The sequence below is a fragment of the Triticum urartu genome, chromosome 4 (genome assembly GCF_003073215.2).
Source record: "Triticum urartu cultivar G1812 chromosome 4, Tu2.1, whole genome shotgun sequence".
Lineage (NCBI taxonomy): Eukaryota > Viridiplantae > Streptophyta > Magnoliopsida > Poales > Poaceae > Triticum > Triticum urartu.
In genome coordinates, this window is record NC_053025.1 from 548,643,699 (window position 1) to 548,659,816 (window position 16,118).

General features: G+C 48.0%; 1 protein-coding gene across 1 annotated transcript; it reads right to left on the bottom strand.

Moving 5' to 3' along the window:
* Positions 1–2: 2 nt before the first annotated feature.
* Positions 3–3,912, bottom strand: LOC125552596 (aminotransferase ALD1 homolog). The gene is made up of 7 exons (XM_048716198.1): positions 3,699–3,912; positions 3,493–3,551; positions 3,324–3,391; positions 3,108–3,224; positions 1,498–1,560; positions 1,252–1,356; positions 3–1,157 (listed from the first exon to the last, which is right to left on the bottom strand). The coding sequence occupies exons 1-7, from the start codon at positions 3,719–3,721 to the stop codon at positions 246–248; spliced, it is 1,347 nt and encodes a 448-aa protein (XP_048572155.1). The 5' UTR covers positions 3,722–3,912; the 3' UTR covers positions 3–245.
* Between the last annotated feature and the right edge of the window lie 12,206 nt (positions 3,913–16,118).

Here is a 16,118-nt window from a genome sequence, read left to right on the forward strand (position 1 = left end):
TATATGTTCCCATTATTGTTCCATCCGTATATTAACCAATGAGCACTCTCATTAGAGCATACATATATGATTGTCCAGTACATAAACGTAGTTGATCAGCACGAGCCTGTATGTATCCTCACGTGTGAACGCGTTGTCGTATCTCGCAGCGTTATTGTACGAACGTGCGTGCGTATGCATGAATGAGTAAGCAAAAAGTGCTGCGCCACTGCACGATACGAGACGTACGACGGTCGACGGAGGGTTCAGGCGAGGAAGCTGGTGAGCCTGGCGCAGGCCTCGACGACCCGGTCCCGGCTGTTGAAGGCGCTGACCCTGACGAAGCCCTCGCCGCCGGGGCCGAAGCCGCTCCCCGGCACGGTGATGACGTGCGTCTTCTCGAGGATCTCGGCGAACACGTCCCAGGAGCGGCGGCCGGGGAAGAGGCGCACCCAGACGTAGGGCGAGTCGTCGCCGCCGTACACCTCCTTGCCCAGCGCCTGGAAGGTGCCCACCAGCACCCGCGCGTTCTCCTTGTACCCGGCCACCACGCGCGCCACGGCGGCGCGGCCCTCCTCCGTGGCCAGGCACGCCAGCCCGCCCGCCTGCGCCACGCTGGACGCGCCGTTGAAGCAGGTGGTCACCACGCGGTCGAAGTCCCGGGCCAGGCGGGTGCCGTCGGCGTAGAGCAGCTCGTCGGGCACCACGGCCCACCCCAGCCGCACCCCCGTGAACCCGGCGAACTTGGAGAAGGAGGAGATCTCGATGGCCACCTCCCGCGCCCCCGGCACCTCGTAGATGGACCGCGGCTTGTCGCCGTCGTCGCCGCCGGCGCCGGGGGAGACGTAGGAGGCGTAGGCGGAGTCGAAGACGACGATGGAGCCGTTGCGGCGCGCGAAGTCGACGAGCTGCCGCAGCTGGTCGCGGGAGGCGGCGTGGCCCGTGGGGTTGTTGGGCGAGCAGAAGAAGATGACGTCGGTGCGGCGGACGCGCGAGAGGTCCGGGAAGAAGGCGTTCTCCGGCGCGCACCGCATGTACTCGATCCCGGCGTACCGGCTGCCGCCGGACTCCTCGTCGACCACCGCCGGCCCCGTCTGCCCCATGATCACGCCGTTGTCCACGTACCCCGGGAACGTGGGGTCCTGCACGGCGATGGTCACGTCCCGCCCGAACATCATCTGCATCACAAGGATGGAGAAACAAGGTGAGGTTTTTACATTTACTTGAACACCGAACCTCGATCGTTCATGGAAACCGGTGGCTTTGCTGAACCTGAAGGCGCGCAATGTCGCACTGCGCTCCGTCGGAGATGAACACCTCGGTGTCTCGTATCCCCATGTTTGGGTACACTACGTCAGCGATGGCCTTCCTCAGACTCTGCATGCACATGCATGTGTTAGTTTTCTGAGGCGCTTCATCATCTCTTGTTACGGTTAGAACTTAGAAGCCTTTTCTTCAAGAACAGTATGATGGTAAATAAAAGAGTATTTTACTGCAGACTGCAGATTAATAAATTACCTTCTGGCCTTGCTCTGGCCCATAGCCTTGGTACCCTTCGGGAGTTGATAACGCAAGCGCGTACTGCAAGAATAGGAGGAAATTTTGTAAGCCATGAAATTTTATTTCATTTTCTTTTACCACAGTTAATCCTTCAGCCAAAACTGTTCTGGAAACAAATTTGTTGGTCAATTTCAGCTAGCCACGTAGAAGTAAGTATCAAAGTCAAGCAGCGCAAGCAAGCAAAGCGTAAATCTGTTGTCGGGTCTCAGTCGTCGCCTTTTCGTTGTGTGACGTAACAGAACAAGCATGGCCGGCCACATAAAATGATAAAATGCAGTGTATATCTGCTGGACACAGCCATGCATTAGCTGATCAGTAGTAATACGAGATTTGCAAGCACTTTCAGCGTACTTATTCCAGGATTAGGGTTGGCCAGGCGCAGATGTAGTGCAACAAACATGCGATCGATCATCACAAATTAAAGATCGAGCACAAATCTGGTAGCATAGACTAGTCCACGAGGACCGCTTATACACATGCATAGTTACATAGAGCAGCCGTGCACATGCAGTGGCAGGCACCTTATCCTACCGTGCCTGTGATATAGTATCTCCTGGACCCGATCAGAGATGAATGATGCAAGTACACCTAAATAATCTTCTCGTATCCACTTCCAATTTTAGGGGGTTTGTGGCAGCACAGACGAGGAAAATCAAAGGTGCGGGCAGGCTTGACAAAGAAAGAAAGGTTGCATTGCATGGTAGGCATATGGAAGCAGACAAATGTATGCAGCATGTAAAGAAAGAGACTGCCATTGGAGATAAGGGTTTGACAAGTCCAATCTGATGCTGTTGTATGATGGAGCTTCAGAATCTAGTTAGCTAGGCTTGCACTGTTGCACTTGCTGTCTATCACGACGACGTACGACACGTGGCCTCCTTCTCTGCTTGGGAGAAAGGTCTTCTGTGCACGTGTATACATGTAGTTAACCAGCGAGGATCAGATAAGTCACCCTAATTAATACTAGTATCTATAAAAATTGTTTGGAGCATTCGGCAGAGGACTACTGATGATGGGATGCAGAGCAAGGATGGACAATATGGTCTTGGTGGCCAATGACCTGTATATACTCTATATAGTACTAGTAGTTAATTAGTGTAGTTGGTGAATTATCTTGGCCGTTGCAGTACCAGGAATTTAACCTAGCTATCCAGGTTCCTGCCAACCATTCCCTTTATGATATACATATGTATGCCTTGTACAGAGATCGTCAGAAATATCCATGCAATTATTGGGCATTTGCACATGAAATAGACTTTTGAGGATGAAAATAGACTCGACTAATTAATCAGCTCCCGTGTTGTATTTGGCTAGCACTGCAGGGGTACGTACGTGGATGCCTTTATGATAAGATTACGATAAGAATTAAATCCAATGAGATATGATGTGAGAGGGTTATATATCTCGTTTAGATTTGATGTAGTGCCATTTCTGCTATAAAACGATCATGTGGTTTTGCATTCATATATATACGTACGCATGTTCAAGGGTAAAAGGAATTTAGCTTCTACTACATGTTGGTGGTGTTGGAAGTAATATATGGAAGGATGTATGAGTAGTATATATACCTCGGCCATGGCCGAAGTGACGATGCTTGGTATGGGCTGGGTCGTGTCCCCGATGCCCAAGCTGATGACCTTGGCGTCCGGGTACTTCTTCTCGTGTGCTTCACGTCTCATGCTAATCTGAACCACGTACCAAAAGGATGACATATTAGTTAGTGAGTGAAGAACATTCGTGCATGCTCAAATGGCCAGTGAAATCCCTAAATCTTCTGTACGTGCCTCCGGGAATAAGTAGCCGTTCTGAAGCTTCTCCATGTTTGGATTGCGACGCACGCTCGTCCGCGAGGCTGAATTGTTAGGATGCACAAGCACAAATTCAGAGATGGCCAAACATTCGGAGATGGCAAGAGTACTACTGCTAATGCTACAAGGATCAAACAGTAAGTACCTGGTCCCCTCTTTGCAGGAGGCGCAACATCCAGTGGAAGGACATCCTTCTCAAGCACCCTGCTTGGACGATCAGATCAAACAAAACAAGGGAAACATCAATTACACACAACGAAAAAGCGATTACACACAACCAGTCGATGCACGCAAGGATCATTGATCCATGGTCTATACACACAACGAAAAAGCGCGATTGTAAGTACATACTTGGAGATCATGTTCGTCGGCATGATCGGTCGATGCGGGAGCCTTGGACTGGTCGGCTGAGAGCCTCTTGATTCAGAGAGTCTCTTGGTGCGTGGTCGCAATAGCTAGCAGCAAGAGGTAGCTCTAGGAGGCAAGAAACAATGGAGCTCCTGGGTGTATTTATAGGGCTGGGAGGAGCAGACACGACTAACCAAAGGTGGCAACTGGCAAGAGAGCAACGCGAGCAATGCCGGATTTTATAGAAGAGCCTAGCTAGTAGCTAGCTAGCTAGCTAACCGGCGTTGAAAAGTAGCCCTCGCCACCGGCTGGTCCGCTTTGAAAAATGCCGTCCATGGTCGGAAGCAAAGCCAAGAGCTGAATTTCTTTTCAAGAGGATACGAATACGATCGCCAGCTGCGGTTTAGGCAGTCTTCGGCTAGGCGCGGTTTGTCCCCCCATGGACAAAATCTTGGTTTGGGGTGTCCACACCTGGCGCGGCCCGAACGCGCGCCACGTGTGCTCGCTAGTGGACAGACTACATGTGTGATTTTTCCTGGCAAAGGGCACCAAACCATGCGTCTGAATTTGGTCATAAAATTCAGATGTTGAAATCTTCCTGTATATCCTGGAGGTGAAGGTTTCGGAGCATGGCTAGCTGGCTAGGTGAAGAGTACTCCCTCCATCCGAAAAATCTTGTCCCAAACTTGTCTTTCAAATGAATATATCTAGCACTAACTTGATGCTAGATACATTCATATGAGAGACAAGCTATTTCAGACGGAGGGAGTAATAATTGGGAAAACTTTGTTTTTGCCACTCTAGCTTTTGACCACTTTACTTTTGCCACTCTAAAATTTGACATTTCACTGTTGTCATTCTTAGTTTTTGACAATACATCACAATTGCCATTCCATGGCAAAAGCAACAATTTTAGATTGGCAATTCTGATACATTGTCAAATCTAAGAGTGGCAAAAGTAAAAAAAAAATTATTACTTTTGCCACGAAATGGCATTTGTAATGTATTGTCAAAAGCTAAGAGTTATAAAAGTGATAGATCAAATTCTAGAATGGCATAAGCAAAGTGAGCAAAATCTAGAGTGTCAAAAACAAAGTTTTCCCGTAATAATTTGTGTTTGTATATGTAGAAGAAATCGAAGTGGAGGATTTTGCATCAACTAAATAATTATGTACAAAAACATACGTTGAAGTTGCATAACGCGAAAACCAGGTCTCGCGGCAACTGTTGTTTGAGACCCTGGCCTTGACAATTAGCTTATCTATCAACTTTCACAGAAATAGCAAATGGATTCTAAGATCTTATTATCATGGTATGTGTAACTTAGCCAAAAGTCGGTTTCTAAAAATTGTGAAAAGAAAACATACATGAAGAGTACAGATATAGGGTCACATACATGTGAATTTTGGTAAAATAATGTGATCATCCGCGGCCTGTACTTACTGTAACTTCAAGACATTTTTACATTACATAAGTGTAACTTAATTACTAAAGCTCAATCTATAGTAACTTCATCAATTAATTTTTCTCAGCTCGGAGAACATCATAATTTTCTACCAAATTTTATATGTGCACGTGTCTACATGTATGATTACTTGCCTGATTTTCTCCATACTTATTCAGAACTCACAAATATGACTTTTCACTAAGTTGCTATATCATGATCACATGCTCCTTGGATCGCAAAATTCTTGTTTTCATCTACCACACCTCGTCGCTATGGAACACTGGTCACTCGGCACATCATCAAATTAGTACCTTTTTTTTTAGAACGAAGGCTCGCCCGGCTTTGAATTAACAAAGCCATCAACCGGCCAGGAGTTACAGCAGACAACCCAACTTACAACGGTCAGAACGATACAACGGGGAACACTGGAAAGACTACTCACTACAACCTCCACAGGCCACAAATGAATACAGCTAGTAAAGGCCGAGCACTCCACACTAGGATCATATGTAGCAGAAACGGAGCAGCGCATCAGGACATAGCCGACCTTCGAGGATGGACCGAGCTCCAGGAACACTTAGAGAAGAGAGGAACCAACATCTTCCTTCTCAATCACCGAAGAGGGACCCTTCCCCCTCGCCATGGCTCGTAGGCGCCGCACCGTCAGGATTTCGAGAAGCTCACCCTAGAGCTGGAAGAATGTCGCCCTCGCAACGCAAGGTGGACATGGGATGACCACATCGATTTGGGATATACCTCGCCGGCTACTCCGCCACAGTCCAAGCCCAACTAGTTGGAGACAAGCTTCAGGAATCGGACGACGCAGAGGAGGTAGCGCAATCCCTCACCTGCATAACCTCCCGACCGAGCCCCGCACCCTTGACGACGCCTCCAGCAAGGTCACGACGTGCAAGGCGCCGCCGCCGCCAAATCCATCGGGGATAAAGGTATTCACCCGGGCAGGGGGATCGGGGTGGAAAGCAGGGGACCTCGGCTGCGCCCCCATGGAGGAAAGCAGCGCCCTTGGGCGTTGCCGCCGCCGGGCCGGCCGGACCGGCCAAGGTTTCCCCCGGTTCCCTGGCTGACCACCAACACACACCAACGCCGGAGCCAGGCAAAGCTAGCCCACCACGGAGGCGAGAGAGAAGCCGCAGGGAATAGGGATTTCGCACCTCCAGATCTGACGAAGTAGTTCGCGCCGTGGCCGAATTCCACCAGCCACCCGCCGCCCGCACGGCCGGGCAGGCTGGCCAGCACCCCCTGCGAACGCCGCCCACCGCCCGACGACGTTGCCTCTCTGGCAAGGGCCGCCGCCCAAGGAACCACATGCCTCCAAGAGGGGGAGGAGCGCCGAGATCCCCGCCGCCACCTTCACCGGCGTCCGCACGGGCTTCCCGGCGGCCGTCTCTGGTAGCGGCGAGGGGGAGGAAGGGGTGGTGGCGGCGGCGGAACCCTAGTCGCCCCCGAGTCGCCCAAGGGGATGACGCGAGGACCGGGGGGGGGGGGGGGGAGGCAAGATCACCCTTTCTCAAATTAGTACTCCAAGACAACACCTTAAAGAAATCAAATGACGATCTTTTTTCAACCAGCAAAGGTCATAAGAAGGGCTCCCGCCCTAAAAGTCAATCTTCAAACAACATCTTCAATAAATAAAATGACACATTTGGTAGCTTGTGGATCAAAGTGTTAATGGTAAAGATCGAAACAAGGGTTTTGACCTCCATAGAAATGTCTCGATAGTTTCTACGCCATATCTCACCAATGAAGGGTAGACCATCCAACAACCAGCATCTCTGCACCTCTAGCAACACCTCGCTCGGTCAACCCGTGCCTGTTGCGAGGGAACCAAATGAGTGTGGTGACACTAAACCCTAGAAGAGCTACAAATGATTTTATTTCCCATTTAAAAAACCGAATGCAACGCCATGCATGTGTGTGTGTGTGCGCGCGCGCACGCGCCCATCTTGTTTGTCGAAGACCGGAAGAGGTTGGAAAATTTCAAATTCACCATGGCTAACCTAGCTACCACCAGTTGCATCATCGACCAATAGTGTTTCTTGATTATATATTACATCTAGAAGCAAAACACGGGTGCCAGTGGGCACTTTATTTTGAATAGTTCCACAATCACATTCTAAAGTTTCAAAATGTGGTAAAACAAATTTGACATGTTTTTTTTGTGGGGGCAAATTTGACACGTTAATGTGGATGTATACTACACGTGCAATGTTTGATGGTAAAATAAGTTGACATTTGAGCTACACAAAAGAGAGAAACGTGATGGATTTATTTTTTCTTTTTTTGGTTTGAGATGGACTGCGATGGATTTTTAGTGGTGGACAGTGCATGTACTATATGGTCCCTCCATGGGCAAAAGGGACATATATACCCATGTGCTAGTTTCCAGCAAGCAAGTACCCGGACTATTCTGACTGGGAATTTTCACTGTGATTCCTCGTGGGCAGCTTCATTGTGTGATTAGCTGCTTTGCATGTGTAGTGAGATTTTCTATGTTGACCACGACCACCCGTAAAGTTCTCAGTACCAAGTCTTGGCAATGAGCTGTGAAACCGTACTAAACCAGATTTGTTGAAAGGTCCTTGTAAGGAATAATTTGGACCTGTGTTTTGTTCCTATTCTGTAAAAATAAATTTACTTTGCCATTCTGAAGAAGGTAGAGGTACAAGCTTTGGATAGCTGAAGTTTTGATCTATCTCCCAGCCCCGGCCCATATTTTCTTTTCTTCAAGGGAATGCTCCAAGTTAAGTTTTAATGTCCCCCGCAAAAAAAAAGATTACGTTTTAATGTGGCAACAATTGCTAATATTTGTATCTATTATTAGTCCTAGCCGCCTAACCTCAAAAAGAACAATATCTAATGCAGGAAGGCCTCCTGAACACAAAATGTGTTGTTTTAAGTGGATGAATAAGCAAGGGAGGCCTCCTGAGAACCAGAAGAGTCAAGTTAGAACTATTTGTTCATCCACATAACCAACTTTTATTAAGTATAGTATACCTAATAGGACTTTACAGGTAGCAGCTAGCTATTGGTTGTTGACAAGTCCATCCAGTGCAGGCAACATGATGCTGAAACCTAACATGCATCTGCACTGGTTCAGCTTGCCTTGACATTATATGTATGTATGTATGTATGTATATATCCTTGAATTCTGCCTGGTCATCTTCTGTCTTCTTGCCTAAACTGTTTTTGGCCACAAAGTCCTCCTTCCTGATTTGTCCTAGCAGTAGTCGGTCTTCTTGCTGATACATTCGAGGGATTTAGTCAATAAACCCAAACCTAATCTTTGTGAGCTCACTCATATACGACCAACCCATTAACAAGTCGTTGCTCTCGTCGACTTATAATGCATTCACACTGCAAATTATACACGTATATGCAGTGTGTTGCCTACTTTGCGTGTAAACAGTACACCTGCTCTAATGCATTGTTGTTTGGTTAGTTAGCATGAGACCAGCATGCGAGTACTTGGCATTTCACTAGCTATGTCAGCCAGGCAGTCGGTTACGCACACATTGTCTAGAACACCATGTCATCGTTTGCTCTCGTTTTTAGGGTATTGATGATGCAGAGGCTGGGGATGATTACCCTTTTCTAAAAAAATAATGCCACACCATGGTGGCACGATAATGACCGAAGACCTGAACAACAAAGGATCATGGTGTGACGACTGAACCCAACCTAGACTAGAGAAAAAGGTGCATCACAAGACATGAAAGCGAGAATCATCCACTACAAAGTCTGAAATGCAATAGCAAAGCAACATGACCAAAACTCGACTACAAAAACCACGACGTGCAATGACTGCAACACAAGGACGGATCCACCACAAGCCTTGAGCCAAACCAATTGCACAAGAACGCAACATCACCGATCAACGAGGGCACCTGCCCAACGCCACAAGATCTACCTCCACCCAGGCCAAGGAAGAGGGGCCATAGGGTTGAGCAGGCATAAACCAGGGGAAGCAGAAGCATGCACGTGAGCATGGAAGGTGAAGCCAACCACAACCAAGGGCAATCGGAAACATATTCCCAAGCAGCGCCCAAGCCCTCAACCAACCAATGAGAGACTACCATACAACCACGACCAAAACCATCCACGGGCCAAAGATGAGCCTGATATGGCGACCAAACAAATGTGTAACCACGCCTACACCAAAAAATTCGTTTGTTATCCCTCAAACAGTGAGGAAAGTGCATCACATAATTCTCTACATAGAATGCTAGGCAAAGATTCTAAGACTAAAACACCTACAAAACTTATTTTGGTAGTGCACACAACATGAATAGGTGCCATGGGATTTTGTTTATTTGAACCTAGATTCAGATAAAACCAATAATGAAAATTTCACACAAAAAACACATTTTCAAGTTTTAAAAAAACTATAAAAAGTGTTATGTGTGTAAAGGATAGGTAGATACACATCATAATATTTGGGGGGGAAATATTGACAGCTTACGAGCTAGAGATAAATCGGAAATTAAACTGTTACAACACAAGTTGTGTAACTTAAAATACAAATTGCTCAAGTTAAAGCAATAAACTATTTTTTCCGATAAAGGGCATTTCATTCAGTTGAATATGTTGAGGTGGTACAACCGCATTTAAGGAATGCCTAACCTCTGCATAGCACAATGCACATACCCAACACGTCAAACACAACCCAAAATAAAATATAATTTTACAGCAATAATAAATCAGTCCTTAAAAAGTTATAAGCACATAAATTTATCTTTCCCAGAGTTTGCATCTGTGCATTTCTACTCATCCTCTATGCGCACAAAGTTTTTCTCTTAAAAAAACTGAAATGTATGCATTGATTTACCTCTTGTAAGATATACTTTTGCTAGCATTTACTAAAAAAAATCAGATTCACATATGTTTTTTTGCGGGAATTTCCAGATGAATTTCTGAGGTGAAGTTTGACGGGGATACTATTCAAGCAAGCAAACGCGTGTGATATTTCTTAATTGTTCATGCATGTTTAGATATCATATCCTCACTAGTAGGTAGGACTTTGTTGATCAACTAGTTTTTTTAGGGAGTGTTCTAAAAAAATAGTTTCTTTTAGGGGGTGAAGAAATTATTGGCCAATAATGAGCGCATACTTGGAACGTAATAATGAGCAGATATATTCCATCTGAGCAAAATGGGTCACAAAGTCGCCCTAAAAAGGTAATGCGCTCATGAAATGATATTTTTCTTACGTATGTTGGTCTCTTGGACAGTACTACAGTGTCCACTGCCGTAGTGCAATCGTTTTTGGTTGAACATTCCACGTTCTCAGTCGTAGAAGAGTCAAGGAATTGAACCATTGCCCTGCAAAAAAAAAAAGGAATTGAACCATTGTCCATTGTCCATTGGTATTCACTCTTATGTTTACGAGTTTTCGTGCATAGATATTCGATCTCTTTCTTCCACGTAGAGCTTTCCTCGGTCGATTGGCAACTCTCACAGGTTTACAAGTACGTTTCTTTTTAGAAAAGGAAGGTTTACAAGTACGTTCTATTACTCATATACGTCGTAGTGGCAATAGTGCTAGTCATTTCATGGCAAATTTGATAGGACTAATGGTCAAACTATGATCCTAATTTTTGAGTAATAAAGAGTTATTTCGCAAAAAAAAACGTGTTTCAGTTCAAAACTTGAGCATTGATTCTACGGCCGACAGCGTTTCAGTAGCTTTTCATTTTCTTTGGTCTGCGAGCGCGCGTTTCAAGCAGTACGTTTTTCACTCTGAGCTACTGGCAAAATAGTTAAGCCATCGTCCTTGCAATAGCGCCGGCGAGGTAACATATACTCCCGGAAAGTACCAATGAAATTTCTTGGTTATCGTCCTAGCAAATGTTGTATTCCGTACGAGAAAATAACGATGAGATTAGGCATGCACTGTCCCGGAAATGTGTAAGAACTTGCTTCACCTAACCTTGCATGGGCGCGAGCTTAATTTCCTCGCAACTGTACATACGTACGTGTAGTGAGACTAAGCTGCACTTGGAAACCGACGCGCAAAGCATTCGAATTTGATGGTGTGGTCCAGCTGAAGTGGTGTCCATCGATCGTTGACGTAGGTGCATGCACGGGAAGTTCTTCCCCCCGGCCCCCGCGTCGCTCCCGCAGGGGCGACTCGGGCGGCGCCAACCCTAGCCGCCGCCGGGCCCCCTTCCCTTCCCCTCTACCTCGCGGAGGGGGTCGCCGGCAAGCCGCGCGGCCACCGAGGAAGATGGCGGCGAGGATCTGCCTGCTCCGTCGCGCGCGGGGGGCTCCGGAGCCGAGGCGGCGGCCTCGGGTGGTGGCGCGACGCCGTTCTCAGCCAGCGGCGGCTGCGAGTGCTGGCCGGCTGCCTTGGCCGCTCGGGCGGCAAGGTGGCGGCGGGTGGAGGCTGCTGGACGCCGGGCTGCGGGGCCCCCCGTCCGGATCTGACGCCTTCACCTCCAATGCTCAGATCCCTTCTCAGATCCGGTCTTCGGTCGTCCCTGGCTGATGGCGCCGTGTTTGAAGCCGGGGCTGGGGGCGGTGGAGTGCCCGGAGAAATCCAGGCCGACTCAGCCGGCCATGACGGCGGCGACGCCCGCGGGCGCCGTCCCCTACATGTAGGCGCCGTTTTGGTACTTCCCTCCCCCTTTTGCCTTTCTCCCCTGCTCGTTTCCGGGCGAAAGCCAAAATCCATCAGGATTGGGCGGCAGTGACGCCCGTGGCACCGTCTCCTTCATGAAGGTGCCGCCTTGGATGAGTTTTGGGGCGATGGCGAGTCTGCTCCGTTGGTAGGCGTTCGGCGGCTACGTGGTTGGAGGCTGTTTAGGCTTCCTCCATTGCAGCTTTGTCATCAACAGTCTCGCGCCGTGCATTTGCTTCTCCTCGTGTGCAGTTCCTCTCAGTGCCAAGGTTCTCCTTGTTGAGCCTGGCGCTGCATGTTCGCGGCGCTCTGGTTTGGTCTTCCCGATGGCTTCGGTGACGGTTAATCATCCTAGCTCTAGGGAGAGCGTTTCCATCTTCCGACGGATCGGCGCCTCGAGCCAGGCGAGGGGGCAGGGAGCCCCTTTCGGAGATGGAGAAGGGTGTATCCGTTTTGGCCGCAGCCCATGGAGCTGACAACGTGTTTTTTCCAATCTGCAAGCTGTGTCTTCTCAAGGCCTCCCTGGTGTCACTGAGCGATGGATTGCGATCGATGGAGGGCTTCACTCTCTTCAAGCTGCTCCTGGGTTTTAGTTTTTCTTCATCTTTACTTGTAGGTTGCGTGAAGCTAGCTAGCTGTTGCAGAGCACCATGTATACATTAGCTGTTTTTTTTCTTTTTCTGCTCCTGTAAGTAGGTTGTTGCTGTAATCCTGGTCGGTTGATGGCTTTGTTAATTCAAAGTCGGGCTCGTCGTGAGGCTTCGTTCTAAAAAAAAAGTGCATGCACGGCCGGGGTCTTGTTGGATTGGTCGGTCGGTGCTCACATGCATGCATGCATGCATGCACGGACTCAAAGTTTACGTGTGGGCGCGCACCGCGCAAGTTGCAATGCCATGCCGTGACGTCTTGAGCTCCGGCCGGGCGTGCGTGTCAATGCGGTCATGCGGATAGACTGTTTCTTCCAGATGCCCACGTGGAGGAGAGATGAGATGGTTGCATCTTGCATGCAATGTTCCAGAGATGATGAGATGGCTCCATGCAATGATGCAATGTCTGAGGGGAGTAAAACTGGTGGTGGCTCGGCTGTCAGTATCACTGTCACCGATCGATGTGTGGATCCAGCGCTCGACAGCTCGTGCATTGGGCTTGGACGCACGCACTGGCAAGTAACTCTCCCCATCGTGCGTGCGTGCTGGGTAAAAACCCATGTGTAGGAAGTAACCAGTGTAAGTAGTACTTGGGAGAGGGACACTGGCGACTAAAGTTGGAACGGGAACACACGCGTACGTTCCCGGGATCTTCCGTTTTGATGTTAAATAAAGTTAGATATGGCAGTGCATTTCTTCGGCAATCCATGTGGATAGACTGTTAACGGGAGCCGATCGATGGGTCGAGAGCCATCTGCTTTGACCAGCCAAGCGTACGCCACAGTCGCCGGCCGGTAAAACCGCCGTGCCGTACGTCGTCGTCGCCGTACGTCTCTGTTCTCTAATGGAGTCAGTCTCTTCCATACCCGTCAGCGACGTTCGTCACGTCACGTGCGTACACACGCGGAGCCTGCGCGCGTGCGTGTGCCGTACGTCCAGGAAGCGGTGAAAAAGTTTTCCTCCTGTAAGAAAGCTATAGGGAGGACGGAAATCCGACTCAACGCGTGGCCGTCGGTCAGTGCGTGCGAGTGTGCGACGAGCACCTAGCGTTTGATCCAACGCAACGCACGTACTACGTGCTGGAAAGGGACCGACTGGGTTGCTATCTGGACGTCGGCGCGTGGGTGAACGAACGGGCCCTGCTGGCTAGCTAGCTAGCGAGCGAGCGAGCTCGTTGGTGCAACTTGAACCGAGACCGGCCCTCCTTTTCCTCGGCGTGAATTTGAACCGTCGAGGACGGACGGGCTTGAATTGAAACTAGCTTGAGCACGGTTTGCCTACCTAGCTAGCTTTCCCCCCGGCCGTACGTCCGTTCGTCGTTGACCCCTCGAGATATGATGGCGCAATGACACGGCTTGCTCGAGAGCATCTCCAACACCAGCCCAACGCGCGGCGCGCTGAAAGTGCTTTGCAGAGCGTCCATCGTCTAAAGAAGTGTGTCGGGCAGCGCTGACTCCAGCAGCCGCGTTAAAATTTAGCGCGTGCACGTAGCTACAGCAGCCGCGCTAAAATGCGGCGCGCACTATCGCACGAACATTGCGTACATACTTTTTTAAAATAAAAACGATACATAATTTATAGATAAGAACGATACATAGATATTTTACATAGTTCCATAGCATAGATAGATAAAACTACGATGCAATGACATAAATAAAAAACGACTAGATACTGCAACTACAACCCACTCCCAGTCGTCGTCGTCCTCCTCCTCCTCCTCATCATCATCCTCGCTCGTCTGGTTCGAGGTATCGAGCCACATGTCCTCCCAGCAAGAATTATTATCCATAAAAATCGACTGCCCACCTGCTTCAACGATATCGCACTGCGATAACGCCAGAGCCTTCCGCCAATGCCTGCCTAACCGATTCGCGCGGCGCTTTGCCGTCTTCTTCGCCCAGTAGGCTTGCTTGTTGGCGACGTCCTCCGGGTGGCGCCGGTGCCACTCCGCCATGCCTCACTCGTCCTCCTCAGCGATGAGGAGGCGGCGCTGCCTCCTAGTGTGCTCCGCATGGTCCTGGTCCGTGATAAGACAAGGCTGAGGGGCGACGTCTTGCGCCTGCTGACGCGCGTGTGGATGTCCTGAAAGTTCATCTGCGCGCTCGGCCTGTCTAGGCATCACGCCGCCGCGTCGTACGCGCGGGCGGCCTCGTGCGTAGTCTAGAAGGTGCCGAGGCCGAGCCGGACGTCGTCGGACCAGATCTTGGCGTAGTACCAGCCGTTGGGGCGCTGACGGACGCTGCGGTAGCCCGACGCTCCTCGGCGGCGCGGCGGCATGGTGGCGCGTCGGTGGCGGGGCGCTGGAGTGGCGAGGAAGAAAAATAAGCTACGAGAAAGCAGGGGAGAGCGCGCGTGCAGATGAGAATAGCCGCGTGGCGAGCGCCGCAATTTATAGGCGCGCGGGACGTGGCGCGCCAAAAGTAGCGCGCGAGCTGCCGCCTTTTCCCGCACACACGTAATTATTTCCCGCGCGCTATTTTCCTACCAACGCTGGAGTGCGTGAAAACGCCCCACGCGTGTTAAAACGCCAGTTTACTGCATGCGTGTTTTTTGACGCGGCTGTTGGAGATGCCGTGAAGCCTTTAACGCTTCATTCAAGCTGAATTTACTCAACGGAACCCCTTCAATGCTTCATTCAAGCTGTTTTTATTTCATTTCCAGGTTTCTGTTTAGTTTCGTGGCGCATAAAATTTTCCCATATGAAAAATACAATATGAATTATTTCTTATTTTAAATATATTTTTAATTTTACTTATTGTGTACTTTAAAGAGGTAGAGAAGAACTTTTTCAAAAATTTATGGGAACTGAAATAGTCCAGCCTATATTAGAAAATATTGTGTCAATTTATGTCTGTTCATTTTGGACAACAAGCACACACTATTATTGTTTATCTTCATTGTATTTCTAAAATACTTAATTAGTAACAAATTGAAAAAGTTGTATTTTGTAAACTATTCAACATGCATTAAAAGGATTGTGTTGAACTTTTTAATACAATTATTCAATATGTTACAGAATTATTTTTAATACACGTTGAAATTTTAAAAAAATACACATTGCCAATTTTTAATGCAAAACAAAAAAAAAACAAAAACATGTTGTAGTTTTAAATACATGAGAACCAATTTTTAAAAACATGTTGACCATTTCTCAAATGCACTAACACTTTGTTTAAGTTTATGGCAGTTGTATTTTTCTTATATTTCTTTTTTCTTGCATGGTAAAAATAATATGAAAACTAAAAATAAAGAACTTCAAAAATAAAACTTCTGCAGGTCCATAGAAGCATCATATATAAAGAAATATCAATTGAAGAGGTACATAGTAACCAAAGCAGATTTTTGGAGCACGGTCGCCACTACGAATGCTTTTTTTGAAAGGCTAAAAAGTGTCACTTAAAGGTTTGAAATGAGTTGATTGTTTTCACACAAAAAAAACATATGCATGCACTCTAAGTGATTTTCACATTTCGTATGAAATTATGTTATATTATACCCTGCAAAAAGATACAAAAATCAAGCCAAAAACCAAGCTGATTTTTGGATGTATTTGTCTTTTTTATCTCCCACGTACAAACATAGATTCTGATGAAAATCACACGGGTATATTACACTTCTTTATGTGCACGTACGAATCAATTCATAATTTTTGTAGCTGTAAAAAACCGTTTCATTGAACTTCGAAAAAAAGG

Bases quoted from the DNA above. Each gene is read 5' to 3' on its own strand.
- LOC125552596 (XM_048716198.1), bottom strand. From the start codon at position 3,721: ATGCCGACGAACATGATCTCCAA. The intron at 3,225-3,323 runs GCACGTACAGAA...TACGTGGTTCAG, and splicing joins ACGGCTACTTATTCCCGGAG to ATTAGCATGAGACGTGAAGC. The intron at 1,357-1,497 runs GTAATTTATTAA...ATGTGCATGCAG, and splicing joins GGCCAGAGCAAGGCCAGAAG to AGTCTGAGGAAGGCCATCGC.